This window comes from Oncorhynchus clarkii, chromosome 21, assembly GCF_045791955.1.
Source record: "Oncorhynchus clarkii lewisi isolate Uvic-CL-2024 chromosome 21, UVic_Ocla_1.0, whole genome shotgun sequence".
NCBI lineage: Eukaryota > Metazoa > Chordata > Actinopteri > Salmoniformes > Salmonidae > Oncorhynchus > Oncorhynchus clarkii.
In genome coordinates, this window is record NC_092167.1 from 51,361,402 (window position 1) to 51,376,345 (window position 14,944).

The following is a 14,944-nucleotide window of genomic DNA, read 5'->3' on the forward strand; positions in this document are numbered from 1 at the left end:
TAACACCTGGATATGTTTATTTTTGAACCATTCCATTGTAGATTTTGCTTTATGTTTTGGATCATTGTCTTGTTGGAAGACAAATCTCCATCCCAGTCTCAGGTCTTTTGCAGACTCCATCAGGTTTTCTTCCAGAATGGTCCTGTATTTGGCTCCATCCATCTTCCCATCAATTTGAACCATCTTCCCTGTCCCTGCTGAAGAAAAGCAGGCCCAAACCATGATGCTGCCACCACCATGTTTGACAGTGGGGATGGTGTGTTCAGCTGTGTTGCTTTTACGCCAAACATAACGTTTTGCATTGTTGCCAAAAAGTTCCATTTTGGTTTCATCTGACCAGAGCACCTTCTTCCACATGTTTGGTGTGTCTCCCAGGTGGCTTGTGGCAAACTTTAAACAACACTTTTTATGGATATCTTTAAGAAATGGCTTTCTTCTTGCCACTCTTCCATAAAGGCCAGATTTGTGCAATATACGACTGATTGTTGTCCTATGGACAGAGTCTCCCACCTCAGCTGTAGATCTCTGCAGTTCATCCAGAGTGATCATGGGCCTCTTGGCTGCATCTCTGATCAGTCTTCTCCTTGTATGAGCTGAAAGTTTAGAGGGACGGCCAGGTCTTGGTAGATTTGCAGTGGTCTGATACTCCTTCCATTTCAATATTATCGCTTGCACAGTGCTCCTTGGGATGTTTAAAGCTTGGGAAATCTTTTTGTATCCAAATCCGGCTTTAAACTTCTTCACAACAGTATCTCGGACCTGCCTGGTGTGTTCCTTGTTCTTCATGATGCTCTCTGCGCTTTTAACGGACCGCTGAGACTATCACAGTGCAGGTGCATTTATACGGAGACTTGATTACACACAGGTGGATTGTATTTATCATCATTAGTCTTTTAGGTCAACATTGGATCATTCAGAGATCCTCACTGAACTTCTGGAGAGAGTTTGCTGCACTGAAAGTAAAGGGGCTGAATAATTTTGCACGCCCAATTTTTCAGTTTTTGATTTGTTAAAAAAGTTTGAAATATCCAATAAATGTTGTTCCACTTCATGATTGTGTCCCACTTGTTGTTGATTCTTCACAAAAAAATACAGTTTTATATCTTTATGTTTGAAGCCTGAAATGTGGCAAAGGTCGCAAAGTTCAAGGGGGCCGAATACTTTCGCAAGGCACTGTATATGTATGTTTAGAAAACACATTTGAATTGAATTGTGGGGGAAATCACCAGTCATGTGTATTCAACCTAATAAACACCATAAGAATAAATCCAGAACAACCCGTTCAGTACCTCTCTCTCTCCCTTCCCCTCCCCTACCCCTCTCCCTCTCTCTCTCTCTCTCTCCCTTCTCCTCCCCCTACCCCTCTCTCTCTCTCTCTCTCTCTCTCTCTCTCTCTCCCTTCCCCTCCCCTCCCCCCCCTCTCTCTCTCTCTCTCTCCCTTCCCCTCCCCTACCCCTCTCTCTCTCCCTTCCCCTCCCCTACCCCTTTCTCCCTTCCCCTCCCCCCCTTTCCCTCTCTCTATCTCCAATCCCCTCCCCCTCTCTCTCCCTTCCCCTACCCCTCTCTCTCTCCCCTTCCTCTACCCCTCTCTCTCCCTTCCCCTCCCCTACCCCCTCTCTCTCTCCCTTCCCCTCCCCTACCCCCCTCTCTTTCTCCCTTCCCTTCCCCTACCCCTCTCTCCCTTCCCTTCCCCTCCCCTCCTCCCCCCCTCTCTCTCCCTTCCCCTCTCTCTCTCCCTTCCACTTTCTCTCTCCTCCCTTTCCTCTCTCCTCCCTCCCCCACTCCCCCTCTCTCCTCCTCTCTCCTCCCTCCCCCTCTCTCCCCCCTAAGGTGGTGAAGATCTTGGAGAAACATGATCCTGTCCATAGCCGGTCCGGTGTCTACCTTCGCCTCGGTCCTGTCCCCGGTGACGAGGCCAGCGCGGTACAGAACTACGTAGAACACATGCTGTTCCTGTTGATGGAGGAGGAAAGTTCACTTTTTATAGATCTGTCATTCTCATTGAAAGCCACATCTGATAAGCAGTAGATCCATTCTATGTGAGATATTTCTGTGCTCCCCCTCCATGCTACCTACATGGCAGTCATACTGTAGATACAGATGTACACAGATAAATAGACAATAAAACATTTCAGTTAAAATACAAAGTGAACAACATAAAGCAGAGTTAATTGAATGAGAGAAGTATTGTTTTTGACGTCCTTAGGAGCCGGGCCAGGGCGGAGCGATGGGAGCCATCCTAGAGTTTGTGGTTGTAGAAGGCGTGATGGAGAGACTGTTCCTCTGGAGTCTGAGACGACACTTCACTGATGATATGAAACTGGAACAAGTGATTTTTTTTTTTGACCTGTTATTTATCAATCAATCAATCAATCATTCAAGTACCTTATAGATGCCCAGCTTTAAACCCCCCAAAAGAATGAAGAGGCTAGGAAAACCACCCTGGAAGGAAGGGTTATTATTGACTGTTTTAGTGACAGGGTGAGTAATTGATAATGCTTATCCCCAATCTCTCTCTGCCCCCCTCCATCTCTGTCTCTGCCCCCTCCATCTCTCTCTCTCTGCCTCCCTCCATCTCTCTTTCTCTGCCCCCCTCCATCTCTCTCTCTCTGCCCTCCTCCATCTCTGTCTCTGCCCCCCTCCATCTCTCTCTCTCTGCCCCCCTCCATCTCTCTCTCTGCCCCCCTCCATCTCTCTCTCTGCCCCCCTCCATCTCTCTCTCTCTGCCTCCCTCCCTCCATCTCTCTCTCTCTGCCCCCCTCCATCTCTCTCTCTGCCCCCCTCCATCTCTGTCTCTGCCTCCCTCCATCTCTCTCTCTCTGCCTCCCTCCATCTCTCTCTCTCTGCCCCCCTCCATCTCTCTCTCTCTGGCCCCCTCCATCTCTCTCTCTCTGGCCCCCTCCATCTCTCTCTCTCTGGCCCCTTCCATCTCTCTCTCTGCCCCCCTCCATCTCTCTCTCTCTGGCCCCTTCCATCTCTCTCTCTGGCCCCCTCCATCTCTCTCTCTGGCCCCCTCCATCTCTCTCTCTCTCTGCCCCCCTCCATCTCTCTCTCTCTGCCCCCCTCCATCTCTCTCTCTCTGCCCCCCTCCATCTCTCTCTCTGCCCCCCTCCATCTCTCTCTCTGCCCCCCTCCATGTCTCTCTCTCTGGCCCCCTCCATCTCTCTCTCTCTGGCCCCCTCCATCTCTCTCTCTCTCTGGCCCCCTCCATCTCTCTCTCTATGCCCCCCTCCATCTCTCTCTCTCTGACCCCTCCATCTCTCTCTCTCTGACCCCTCCATCTCTCTCTCTCTAACCCATCTATCTCTCTCTCTCTGACCCCTCCATCTCTCTCTCTCTGACCCCTCCATCTCTCCTCTCTATGCCCCGCCCCCCCCAACACCACACTCCCCTTCTCTCCCCTCTCTGCAACAGCTGAGGATGTACCAGATGTTACTGTCTCAGGCCAGACAGCCTCTCCTGCACCACAAACCTGTTCTACGACCCTTAATGATGCTGTTATCTTCCTGTGCTGGAGCTGGGAGTGGAGGAAGAGGAGGAGGGTCAGTGGAAGCAGAGTTGGTGCTCCTGCTCAACCAGCTGTGTGGTGCGCTGGCTAAGGACCCCTCAGTGTTAGGTGGGTTCTGGTTCTGTTTTCTGCAAGATAAATGGACAATGAAGTGGTTTTCTGATTTCTCCTTCTTCCTCCTCTTCAGAGTTATTCTTCCACACCAGTGAGGACCAGGGGGCAGCCAACTTCCTGCTCTTCTCCCTGCTGATCCCCTTCACGCATCAGGAAGGCAGCGTAGGACAGCAGGCCCGGGACGCTCTGCTGCTCATCATGCAGCTGTCGACCTACAACCCCAGAGTCGCTACACACATCACAGACAACACGTACTTCTGTCCTGTGAGCCGGTTACCGTAGTTACCGTCTTGTAGTCACTCATCTTTATCGCCCCTCCACTCCCCCTCTCTCCTCCCCCTCCACCCCCACTCCCCCTCTCTCCTCCCCCCCTCCCCCTCGACCCCTCCTCCCCCTCTCTTCTCCCCCTCCCCCCTCTCCTCCACCCCCTCTCCTCCCTCTCCCCCTCTCCTCACCCTCCCCCCCCTCCCCCTCTCTTCTCACCCTCCCCCCTCTCCTCCACCCCCCCTCTCCTCCCCCTCCACCCATCTCCCCCTCTCCCCCTCTCCTCACCCTCCACCCCCCTTCCCCTCCCCTCTCCTCCCTCTCCCCTTCTCCTCCCCCTCCCCTCAGTGAGTGAGAGGTAAAGGCTGAGCTCATTACTCCTTATGTAATAGGCCTTAATATGATTACAATGGAGAGAGGGAGGAGGGAGGAGAGAGGAGGGAGGAGAGAGGAGAGAGGAGAGAGGAGATTGGGGATACGGGGTGACAGAAGGGAGAGATAAAGAAGGGAACAGAGAGAGAGAGGAGAGAGGAGAGTGGGGATACGGGGTGACAGAAGGGAGAGATAAAGAAGGGAACAGAGAGAGAGAGGAGAGAGGAGGGAGGAGAGAGGAGAGAGGAGGGAGGAGAGAGGAGATTGGGGATACGGGGTGACAGAAGGGAGAGATAAAGAAGGGAACAGAGAGAGAGAGGAGAGAGGAGGGAGGAGAGAGGAGAGAGGAGGGGAGGAGAGAGGAGAGAGGAGATTGGGGATACGTGGTGACAGAGGGGAGAGATAAAGAAGGGAACAGAGAGAGAGAGGAGGGAGGAGTGAGGAGAGAGGAGAGAGGAGAGAGGAGAGAGGAGGGAGGAGAGAGGAGGGAGGAGAGAGGAGAGAGCAGGGAGGAGGGAGGAGAGAGCAGGGAGGAGGGAGGAGAGAGCAGGGAGGAGGGAGGTGAGAGGAGAGAGGAGATAGGAGGGAGGAGAGAGGAGAGAGGAGAGAGGAGAGAAGAGGGAGGAGGGAGGAGATAGGAGGGAGGAGAGAGGAGGGAGGAGAGAGGAGAGAGGAGGGAGGAGAGAGGAGAGAGGAGAGAGGAGATTGGGGATACGGGGTGACAGAAGGGATAGATAAAGAAGGGAACAGAGAGAGAGAGGAGAGAGGAGGGAGGAGAGAGGAGAGAGGAGGGAGGAGAGAGGAGGGAGGAGAGAGGAGAGAGGAGGGAGGAGAGAGGAGAGGAGGGAGGAGAGAGGAGATTGGGGATACGGGGTGACAGAAGGGAGAGATAAAGAAGGGAACAGAGAGAGAGAGGAGAGAGGAGGGAGGAGGGAGGAGAGGAGGAGAGAGGAGATTGGGTATATGGGGTGACAGAAGGGAGAGATAAAGAAGTGAGAGAGAGGAGGGAGGAGAGAGGAGGGAGGAGAGAGGAGGGAGGAGGGAGGAGAGAAGGGAGGAGAGAGGAGGGAGGAGAGAGGAGGGAGGAGAGGAGGGAGGAGAGAGGAGGGAGAGAGAGGAGTTGTCCACTTGCTCTTGTAAGTATCAGACCAGTGAAAAAGATCAGTAAACCACTTTCTCCCGGTGGAACTGTGTGTGACTGTACCAGATTTAGCCCATGGAGCTGACCTCAATCTAGAGATGGGGGATTAGGACGCTGTGACCTGATTGGTTGATCGCCTCGGCGCTCTTAGCCTCCTGCTAACTCCAACACCAACTGGTTCTGTTGTTGATTAGTTGTTGTTGTTTACTGGTTCTATTGCTGATTAGTTGTTGTTGTTTACTGGTTCTGTTGTTGATTAGTTGTTGTTGTTTACTGGTTCTGTTGTTGATTAGTTGTTGTTGTTTACTGGTTCTGTTGTTGATTAGTTGTTGTTGATTAGTTATTGTTGTTTACTGGTTCTGTTGTTGATTAGTTATTGTTGTTTACTGGTTCTGTTGTTGATTAGTTGTTGTTGATTAGTTATTGTTGTTTACTGGTTCTGTTGTTGATTAGTTATTGTTGTTTACTGGTTCTGTTGTTGATTAGTTGTTGTTGATTAGTTGTTGTTGTTTACTGGTTCTGTTGTTGATTAGTTGTTGTTGATTAGTTATTGTTGTTTACTGGTTCTGTTGTTGATTAGTTGTTGATTAGCTGTTGTTGTTTGCTGGTTCTGTTGTTGATTAGTTGTTGTTGTTTACTGGTTCTGTTGTTGATTAGTTGTTGTTGTTTTCTGGTTCTGTTGGTGATTAGTTGTTGTTGATTAGTTGTTGTTGTCTTCTGGTTCTGTTGTTGATTAGTTGTTGTTGTTTTTTGGTTGTTGATTAGTTGTTGTTGTTTTTTGGTTGTTAATGTCTTTTGGTTGTTGATTAGTTGTTGTTGTTGTTGTTGTGAGTTAGCAGAGTAGCGTGGGGATGTATTCCATGACAGGCTTTCTCCCCCCCCCCCCCCCCCCCCACCCCCCCCTCCTCTCTGTAAATCCTGATCTTCCAGTGAACTCTAATCTGCAGTGGATTTCATTCCAGCATTGAAAAGTCCTTGGCTCATGACTATGTTTGTGTGTGTGTGTGTGTGTGTGTGTGTGTGTGTGTGTGTGTGTGTCTAGGTACTGGCTACAGGTCTGAGTGGTTTGTATTCGTCTCTACCTGCGAAGCTACAGGTGTATAGTGAAGACTGGCACTGTCTGGAGAGAGCTGACTGGATACAGGTGAAGATATCGTTTGGAACATTTCCTATTATTTTATCTCACAGATTAAAAACATCATCATTTAAACCCTTGGACAGACAGAGATCTATTTACAATGTCATCAAGCATAACTATAACAATTATCAGAGATGGACAGAATAAAGATCTGTTTACAAGCTACCTGACTGGCTACCTGGCTAGTTACCTGGCTGGCTACCTGGCTAGTTACCTGACTGGCTACCTGGCTAGTTACCCGACTGGCTACCTGGCTAGTTACCTGACTGGCTACCTGGCTAGTTACCTAGCTGGCTACCTGGCTAGTTACCTGACTGGCTACCTGGCTAGTTACCTGACTGGCTACCTGGCTAGTTACCTGGCTGGCTACCTGGCTACCTGGCTACCTACCTGGCTGGCTGGCTACATGACTACCTGGCTGGCTACCTACCTGGCTGGCTGGTTACATGGCTACCTGGCTAGCTGGCTGGCTGGCTACATGGCTACCTGGCTAGCTGGCTGGCTACATGGCTGGCTACCTGGTTAGCTGGCTACCTACCTGGCTGGCTGGCTACATGGCTACCTGCCTGGCTACCTGGCTAGCTGGCTACCTACCTGGCTGGCAGGCTACATGGATACCTGGCTGGCTACCCGGCTAGCTGCCTGGCTGGCTGGCTACCTACCTGGCTGCCTGGCTACATGGCTAGCTGGCTACCTGGCTGGCTACCTGGCTAGCTGGCTGGCAGCCTGGCTGGCTACATGGCTGGCTACCTGCCTGGCTACCTGGCTAGCTGGCTACCTACCTGGCTGGCAGGCTACATGGATACCTGGCTGGCTACCCGGCTAGCTGGCTGGCTGGCTGGCTGGCTACCTACCTGGCTGGCTACCTGACTGGCTACCTGGCTAGCTGGATACCTACCTGGCTTGCTGGCTACCTACATGTCTACCTGGCTGGCTACATGGCTACCTGGCTGGCTACATGGCTACCTGGCTGGCTACCTGGCTAGCTGAATGGCTGCCTGGCTGGCTACATGGCTGGCTACCTGGCTGGCTAGCTGACTACCTAGCTAGATTGCTGGCTGCCTGGCTGGCTACCTAGCTAGATTGCTGGCTGCCTGGCTGGTTACCTAGCTATATTGCTGGCTGCCTGGCTGGCTACCTAGCTAGATTGCTGGCTGTCTGGCTGGCTACCTAGCTAGATGGCTGGATGCCTGGCTGGCTACCTAGCTAGATTGCTAGCTGCCTGGCTGACTACCTAGTTAGATTGCTAGCTGCCTGGCTGACTACCTAGTTAGATTGCTGGCTGCCTGGCTGGCTACCTAGCTAGATTGCTGGCTGCCTGGCTGACTACCTAGCTAGATTTCTGGCTGCCTAGCTGGCTGCCTAGCTAGCTAGATTGCTGGCTGTTCGGCTGGCTACCTAGCTGGCTGCCTACGTAGCTAGATTGCTGGCTGCCTGGCTGGCTACCTACCTGGCTGGCTGGCTACCTACTTGACATTGACTTGATTTCTTCTGGTTGCAGGTTCCGGCTTTGGTCCAGTTTCTAAACTCTCTGCAGTTCTGCTGCTCTGTCATTAAGGTGAGACAAACACACGGAGGCCTATGTATGTTACATCTCTCTCTCTCTCTCTCTCTCTCTCTCTCTCTCTCTCTCTCTCTCTCTCTCTCTCTCTCTCTCTCTCTCTCTCTCTCACTCACACTCACACTCACACTCACACTCACACTCACACTCACACTCACACACACCACACACACACACACACACACACACACACACACAATATACACCAGACACACCAGACACACACACAAAATATACACCAGACATACACACACCACAGACACACACACACACACACACACACACACACACACCATATACACCAGACACACACACACCATGTACACCAGACACACACACACTTCCTCCCCAGCTCTTTGTCTTACGATAGAAAGTGGATATGATATAATTATTACATGTAAACTCCGGCTGTTGAAACTACAGCAGATCGCTAACTACCAAAAGAGTTAAGAAACAGTTGTTAACTAACTGTAAAATAACTTTAGCTAGCTAAGCATCTTCCTCCTCCTATCTCTCTCCCCCTCCCCCATCTCTCCCTCCCTCTCCCCATCTCACCCCCTCCCCCATCTCTCCCCCTTCCCCATCTTCCCCATCCCCCCCCCCCCCCCCCCCCCCCCCCCCCCCAGGTTGGACATCCCTCTATCAGAGGTCAGTTGTTGGGATATATCTACAATGGCTTCCTGGTTCCTGTACTGGCTCCAGCTCTGCACAAGGTCAAAAACACTACTGCTGATTCCTGTAGTCTGTCTGCTTGATGCTGATTGGTCACCCTACTTCCTGTAGTCCTGTTTCGACAATGCTCATTGGTCTCCAAACTTCCTGTAGTTCTGTCTACTTAATGCCAATTGGTTACAGTATTTCGTTTGTCTTCCTCTAGTCCTTTGTTAATAATTTCGGATTGGTCAATGAACTTCCTAATTTCTCCTGAAATAAATTCTCATTAGTCGTATTATTTTCCTGGTTTGCTGAGTTCTAACTGGCTGTGTGTCTATATCTCTGTTCTCTGATTGGCTGCTGTGTGAGTGTGTGTCTATATCTCTGTTCTCTGATTGGTTGTAGTGTGTGTGTGTGTCTATATCTCTGTTCTCTGATTGGCTGTAGTGTGTGTGTCTATATCTCTGTTCTCTGATTGGCTGTAGTGTGTGTGTGTCTATATCTCTGTTCTCTGATTGGCTGTAGTGTGTGTGTGTCTATATCTCTGTTCTCTGATTGGCTGTAGTGTGTGTGTGTGTGTCTATATCTCTGTTCTCTGATTGGCTGTAGTGTGTGTGTGTTATTATATCTCTGTTCTCTGATTGGCTGTAGTGTGCATATCTCTGTTCTCTGATTGGCTGTAGTGTACACTAGAAGAGGTGATGACCACTACAGCGTATCTGGACCTCTTCCTCCGCTCGGTGTCAGAGCCCGCCCTCCTCCAGACCTTCCTCTCCTTCATACTGCTACACACACACGACAACGTCCAGCTCCTAGACACACTGGTGTCCAGAGTTAACACACCCTTCCAGGTAACACACTGGTCTCTAGAGGTAACACACCCTTCCAGGTAACACACTGGTCTCTAGAGGTAACACATCCTTCCAGGTAACACACTGGTCTCTAGAGGTAACACACCCTTCCAGGTAACACACTGGTCTCTAGAGGTAACACACCCTTCCAGGTAACACACTGGTCTCTAGAGGTAACACACCCTTCCAGGTAACACACTGGTCTCTAGAGGTAACACATCCTTCCAGGTAACACACTGGTCTCTAGAGGTAACACACCCTTCCAGGTAACACACTGGTCTCTAGAGGTAACACACCCTTCCAGGTAACACACCCTTCCAGGTAACACAGACAGACCGACACAGAGACAGACACAGAGGCAGACACACAGTCACACACACACACACACACACACACACACAGAGACAAACAGGCAGACAGGCAGACAGGCTCTGTTCTCTTATTAATTTTGTTAATCACTAAAATGTTGATTTCATGTGTTTTGACCTTTGACCCCTGTGTGTTATAGTTAGGTACAGTGGTTTAATGTGTTTTGACCTTTGACCCCTGTGTGTTATAGTTAGGTACAGAGGTTTGATCTTTGACCCCTGTGTGCTATAGTTAGGTACAGTGGTTTAATGTGTTTTGACCTTTGACCCCTGTGTGTTATAGTTAGGTACAGTGGTTTAATCTTTGACCCCTGTGTGTTATAGTTAGGTACAGTGGTTTAATGTGTTTTGACCTTTGACCCCTGTGTGTTATAGTTAGGTACAGTGGTTTAATGTGTTTTGACCTTTGACCCCTGTGTGTTATAGTTAGGTACAGTGGTTTGATCTTTGACCCCTGTGTGTTATAGTTAGGTACAGTGGTTTAATGTGTTTTGATCTTTGACCCCTGTGTGTTATAGTTAGGTACAGTGGTTTGATCTTTGACCCCTGTGTGTTATAGTTAGGTACAGTGGTTTGATCTTTGACCCCTGTGTGTTAGTTAGGTACAGTGGTTTGATCTTTGACCCCTGTGTGTTATAGTTAGGTACAGTGGTTTGACCTTTGACCCCTGTGTGTTATAGTTAGGTACAGTGTCTCTGGCTTTGTTCCGAACTCTCATTGGTCTGTTCTGTGAAGACGTCATGCTTCAGCTCATACTCAGGTAGGAAGGTGTGTGTGTTCAGTGTGTGTGTTCAGTGTGTGTGTGTGTGTTCAGTGTGTGTGTGTGTGTGTGTGTCAACGTGATCCATTCCAGACATTACAATGAGCCTCATATAGCTCCCCCCACCAGCCTCCTCTGACGTGCATGCGTCTGTGTGTTTCTTCCCTCTCTCTCTGCAGGTATCTGATCCCGTGTACACACCTGTGTGTGAGAGAACGCCGCTCTCTGAAGGACAGAGACGCCTACTCTTCATCAGCTGTTAAATTCCTCTTCCTCACTCCCTCCTGGTGCCCTCTGCGCCTCGGAGCCGTACACACTCACACCCAACACATCCACTGGGCCATGGGGAATAGTGAGAACACACACACACACACACACACACACACACACACACTGAAAACACACACACACACACACACACACCACACACACACACTGACACAGAGCACTACACAGAGCACTACACAGCCACGCTGACACAGAGCACTACACAGCCACACTGACACAGAGCACTACACAGAGCACTACACAGCCACACTGACACAGAGCACTACACAGAGCACTACACAGCCACACTGACACAGCCACACTGACACAGAGCACTACACAGCCACACTGACACAGAGCACTACACAGCCACACTAACACAGAGCACTACACAGCCACACTGACACAGAGCACTACACAGCCACACTGACACAGAGCACTACACAGAGCACTACACAGCCACACTGACACAGAGCACTACACAGCCACACTGACACAGAGCACTACACAGAGCACTACACAGCCACACTGACACAGAGCACTACACAGCCACACTGACACAGAGCACTACACAGAGCACTACACAGCCACACTGACACAGAGCACTACACAGCCACACTGACACAGAGCACTGACACAGAGCACTACACAGCCACACTGACACAGAGCACTGACACAGAGCACTACACAGAGCACTACACAGCCACACGGACACAGAGCACTACACAGAGCACTACACAGCCACACTGACACAGAGCACTACACAGCCACACTGACACAGAGCACTACACAGAGCACTACACAGCCACACTAACACAGAGCACTACACAGCCACACTGACACAGAGCACTACACAGAGCACTACACAGCCACACTAACACAGAGCACTACACAGCCACACTGACACAGAGCACTACACAGAGCACTACACAGCCACACTGACACAGAGCACTACACAGCCACACTAACACAGAGCACTACACAGAGCACTACACAGCCACACTGACACAGAGCACTGCACAGCCACACTGACACAGAGCACTGACACAGAGCACTACACAGAGCACTACACAGCCACACTAACACAGAGCACTACACAGCCACACTGACACAGAGCACTACACAGAGCACTACACAGCCACACTGACACAGAGCACTACACAGCCACACTAACACAGAGCACTACACAGAGCACTACACAGCCACACTGACACAGAGCACTACACAGCCACACTAACACAGAGCACTACACAGAGCACTACACAGCCACACTAACACAGAGCACTACACAAAGCACTACACAGCCACACTAACACAGAGCACTACACAGAGCACTACACAGCCACACTGACACAGAGCACTACACAGCCAGGCTTACACAGACCTTGCACTTTCACTGACCTGTCTCTCTTCTCCTCCTCTTCTTCTCCTCCTCCTCCTCTTCTCCTCCTCCTCTCCTCCTCCTCCTCTTCTTCTCCTCCTCCTCTTCTTCTCCTCCTCCTCTTCCTCTTCTCCTCCTCCTCCTCCTCCTCCTCCTCTCCTCCTCCTCTTTTTCTCCTCCTCCTCTTCTCCTCCTCCTCTTCTCCTCCTCCTCTTCTCCTCCTCCTCCTCTCTTCTGCTCCTCAGACGTTCCCATGTCAGAGGGTGACAGTGTTGGTTACTCCAGGATCTGCAGGACAGACCTCCTGATGAATGTCAACTATCTCCAGTACCTCTGGGATGCTAGAGTTGGGATCGCTGCATCGCTCCAGGCCTGTCTGGTCTGGTCTGGTCCCTATGACGGGGAGAAGCCTGCAGCTCGAGAGGAGGAAGACGGGGAAGAAGAGAGAGAGCAAGAGTTAGAGGAGGAGAAGACGGATCAAACCTTCAACTGGACTTCATCTCCCAGCCCTCCCCTCACCTCCCCCCCTGTAACCATGGGAAACCAACATAGAGGGGGAGACGGAGGGAGGGGGAGTGTGGTCGAGTTGGAGTGGGATGATAGTTATGAGTGGGATGATAGTGCCCTCCCCTCCTCCTCCCTCCCGCTCACCCCCCCAGTACATATTGAAACCCCTCAGCATATTCAGGAGATGAGACGTTCGGCCATAATGTTGATCCAAGGCTCCTACGTAGAGGAGTCGGACTTTCAGGACGATGTGTTGGTCTATAACCTCATAGCACAGAAAGACGAGGTGGAATACAAGCCTGACCGCAGGACAACTCCACAGACCAGGAAACCAGTTGTTAGTCAAACAACCTCGCTCGTTCACAGATATGGAACGCTTAGACGAGAGAAGGAGAGGGTGGTCGTGGAAGAGGGGGTGAGAGAGGAAGAGGGGGTGAGAGAGGAAGAGAGGGTGATCGTGGAAGAGGGGGTGAGAGAGGAAGAGGGGGTGAGAGAGGAAGAGGGGGTGAGAGAGGAAGAGGGGGTGAGAGAGGAAGAGGGGATGAGAGAGAAAGAGGGGGTGAGAGAGGAAGAGGGGATGAGAGAGAAAGAGGAGGTGGTCGTGGAAGAGGGGGTGAGAGAGGAAGAGGGGGTGAGAGAGGAAGAGGGGGTGAGAGAGGAAGAGGGGGTGAGAGAGGAAGAGAGGGTGATCGTGGAAGAGGGGGTGAGAGAGGAAGAGGGGGTGAGAGAGGAAGAGGGGGTGAGAGAGGAAGAGGGGGTGAGAGAGGAAGAGGGGATGAGAGAGAAAGAGGGGGTGAGAGAGGAAGAGGGGATGAGAGAGAAAGAGGAGGTGGTCGTGGAAGAGGGGGTGAGAGAGGAAGAGGGGGTGAGAGAGGAAGAGGGGGTGATCGTGGAAGAGGGGGTGAGAGAGGAAGAGGGGGTGATCGTGGAAGAGAGGAAGAGGGGGTGAGAGAGGAAGAGGGGGTGATCGTGGAAGAGGAGCTGAGAGAGGAAGAGGGGGTGATCGTGGAAGAGGGGGTGAGAGAGGAAGAGGGGGTGAGAGAGGAAGAGGGGGTGAGAGAGGAGAAGCGATCACAACCACAGCTGCTCAGTAACGGTCTGAGCTGTGAGGACCACACAGTCAATGAGGAGGTAGACGATGACCGTAAACGCAAGTCGTCTGGACCGCATTTGGACCACAACTGCAACAGGACGGTGACCACGACCGTGAATCAGACAAATGATCTGACAACAGCAGACCACCAGGAGAGAACCACCTCAGAGAACCACACACACCCAGTCGAGAAACAGCAGGACTGTAACAAAACCGATGCTGATCATCCTGTAAGCCCGGTTACGACCTCGGCGGTGGATGACAGCTTCCTGTCCCAGTATCGGGAGCTCATGCGCTCGCTGGGGGTGGAGCCTGATGACGTCACTGATGACATCACAGAGTTCAGGAAGCGTGTGTTGGCTCTGGCCCAGGGAGGAGAGGAGGAGGTGGACTTTAGCGTGTTCTCTACAGACTCCCCGGAATCGAAGGATGCCGATCTGGAACCGGAGAACAGTCCAGAACTGACGAGCAACAGCCAAGACAGAAAACATGGGATACCCTTCACTGGTGAGATATTCAGAACTGTCATGCCTGTATGCAAACTTTATGTGGAATGTTGAGGGCCTTAGAATGACGAGGGTTCTAAAATAACGAGGGTTGTAGAATGACGAGGGTACTAAAAAAATGAGGGTTGTAGAATGACGAGGGTTCTAAAATGACGAGGGTTGTAGAATGACGAGGGTTCTAAAATAACGAGGGTTGTAGAATGACGAGGGTTGTAGAATGACAAGGGTTCTAAAATAAAGAGGGTTGTAGAATGACGAGGGTTGTAGAATAACGAGGGTTCTAAAATAACGAGGGTTGTAGAATGACGAGGGTTCTAAAATAACGAGGGTTGTAGAATGACGAGGGTTCTAAAATAACGAGAGTTGTAGAATGACGAGGGTTCTAAAATAACGAGGGTTGTAGAATGATGAGGGTTGTAGAATGACAAGGGTTCTAAAATAAAGAGGGTTGTAGAATGA

At 51.0% G+C, this 14,944-nt stretch overlaps 1 protein-coding gene across 1 annotated transcript in view; it reads left to right on the forward strand.

Annotated features, from left to right (window-relative positions):
* The window catches only part of LOC139379255 (FHF complex subunit HOOK-interacting protein 1A-like), a 58,980-nt gene that overhangs the window by 11,711 nt on the left and 32,325 nt on the right, over window positions 1–14,944 (forward strand). Inside the window, exons 4-15 of the mRNA XM_071122054.1 lie at window positions 1,831–1,966; window positions 2,205–2,329; window positions 3,415–3,616; window positions 3,696–3,886; window positions 6,442–6,543; window positions 8,039–8,095; window positions 8,725–8,811; window positions 9,436–9,603; window positions 10,652–10,731; window positions 10,911–11,083; window positions 12,625–13,355; window positions 13,823–14,486. Coding sequence (XP_070978155.1) covers window positions 1,831–1,966; window positions 2,205–2,329; window positions 3,415–3,616; window positions 3,696–3,886; window positions 6,442–6,543; window positions 8,039–8,095; window positions 8,725–8,811; window positions 9,436–9,603; window positions 10,652–10,731; window positions 10,911–11,083; window positions 12,625–13,355; window positions 13,823–14,486 — 2,716 coding nt within the window. The remainder of the gene's footprint in view (window positions 1–1,830; window positions 1,967–2,204; window positions 2,330–3,414; window positions 3,617–3,695; window positions 3,887–6,441; window positions 6,544–8,038; window positions 8,096–8,724; window positions 8,812–9,435; window positions 9,604–10,651; window positions 10,732–10,910; window positions 11,084–12,624; window positions 13,356–13,822; window positions 14,487–14,944) is intronic.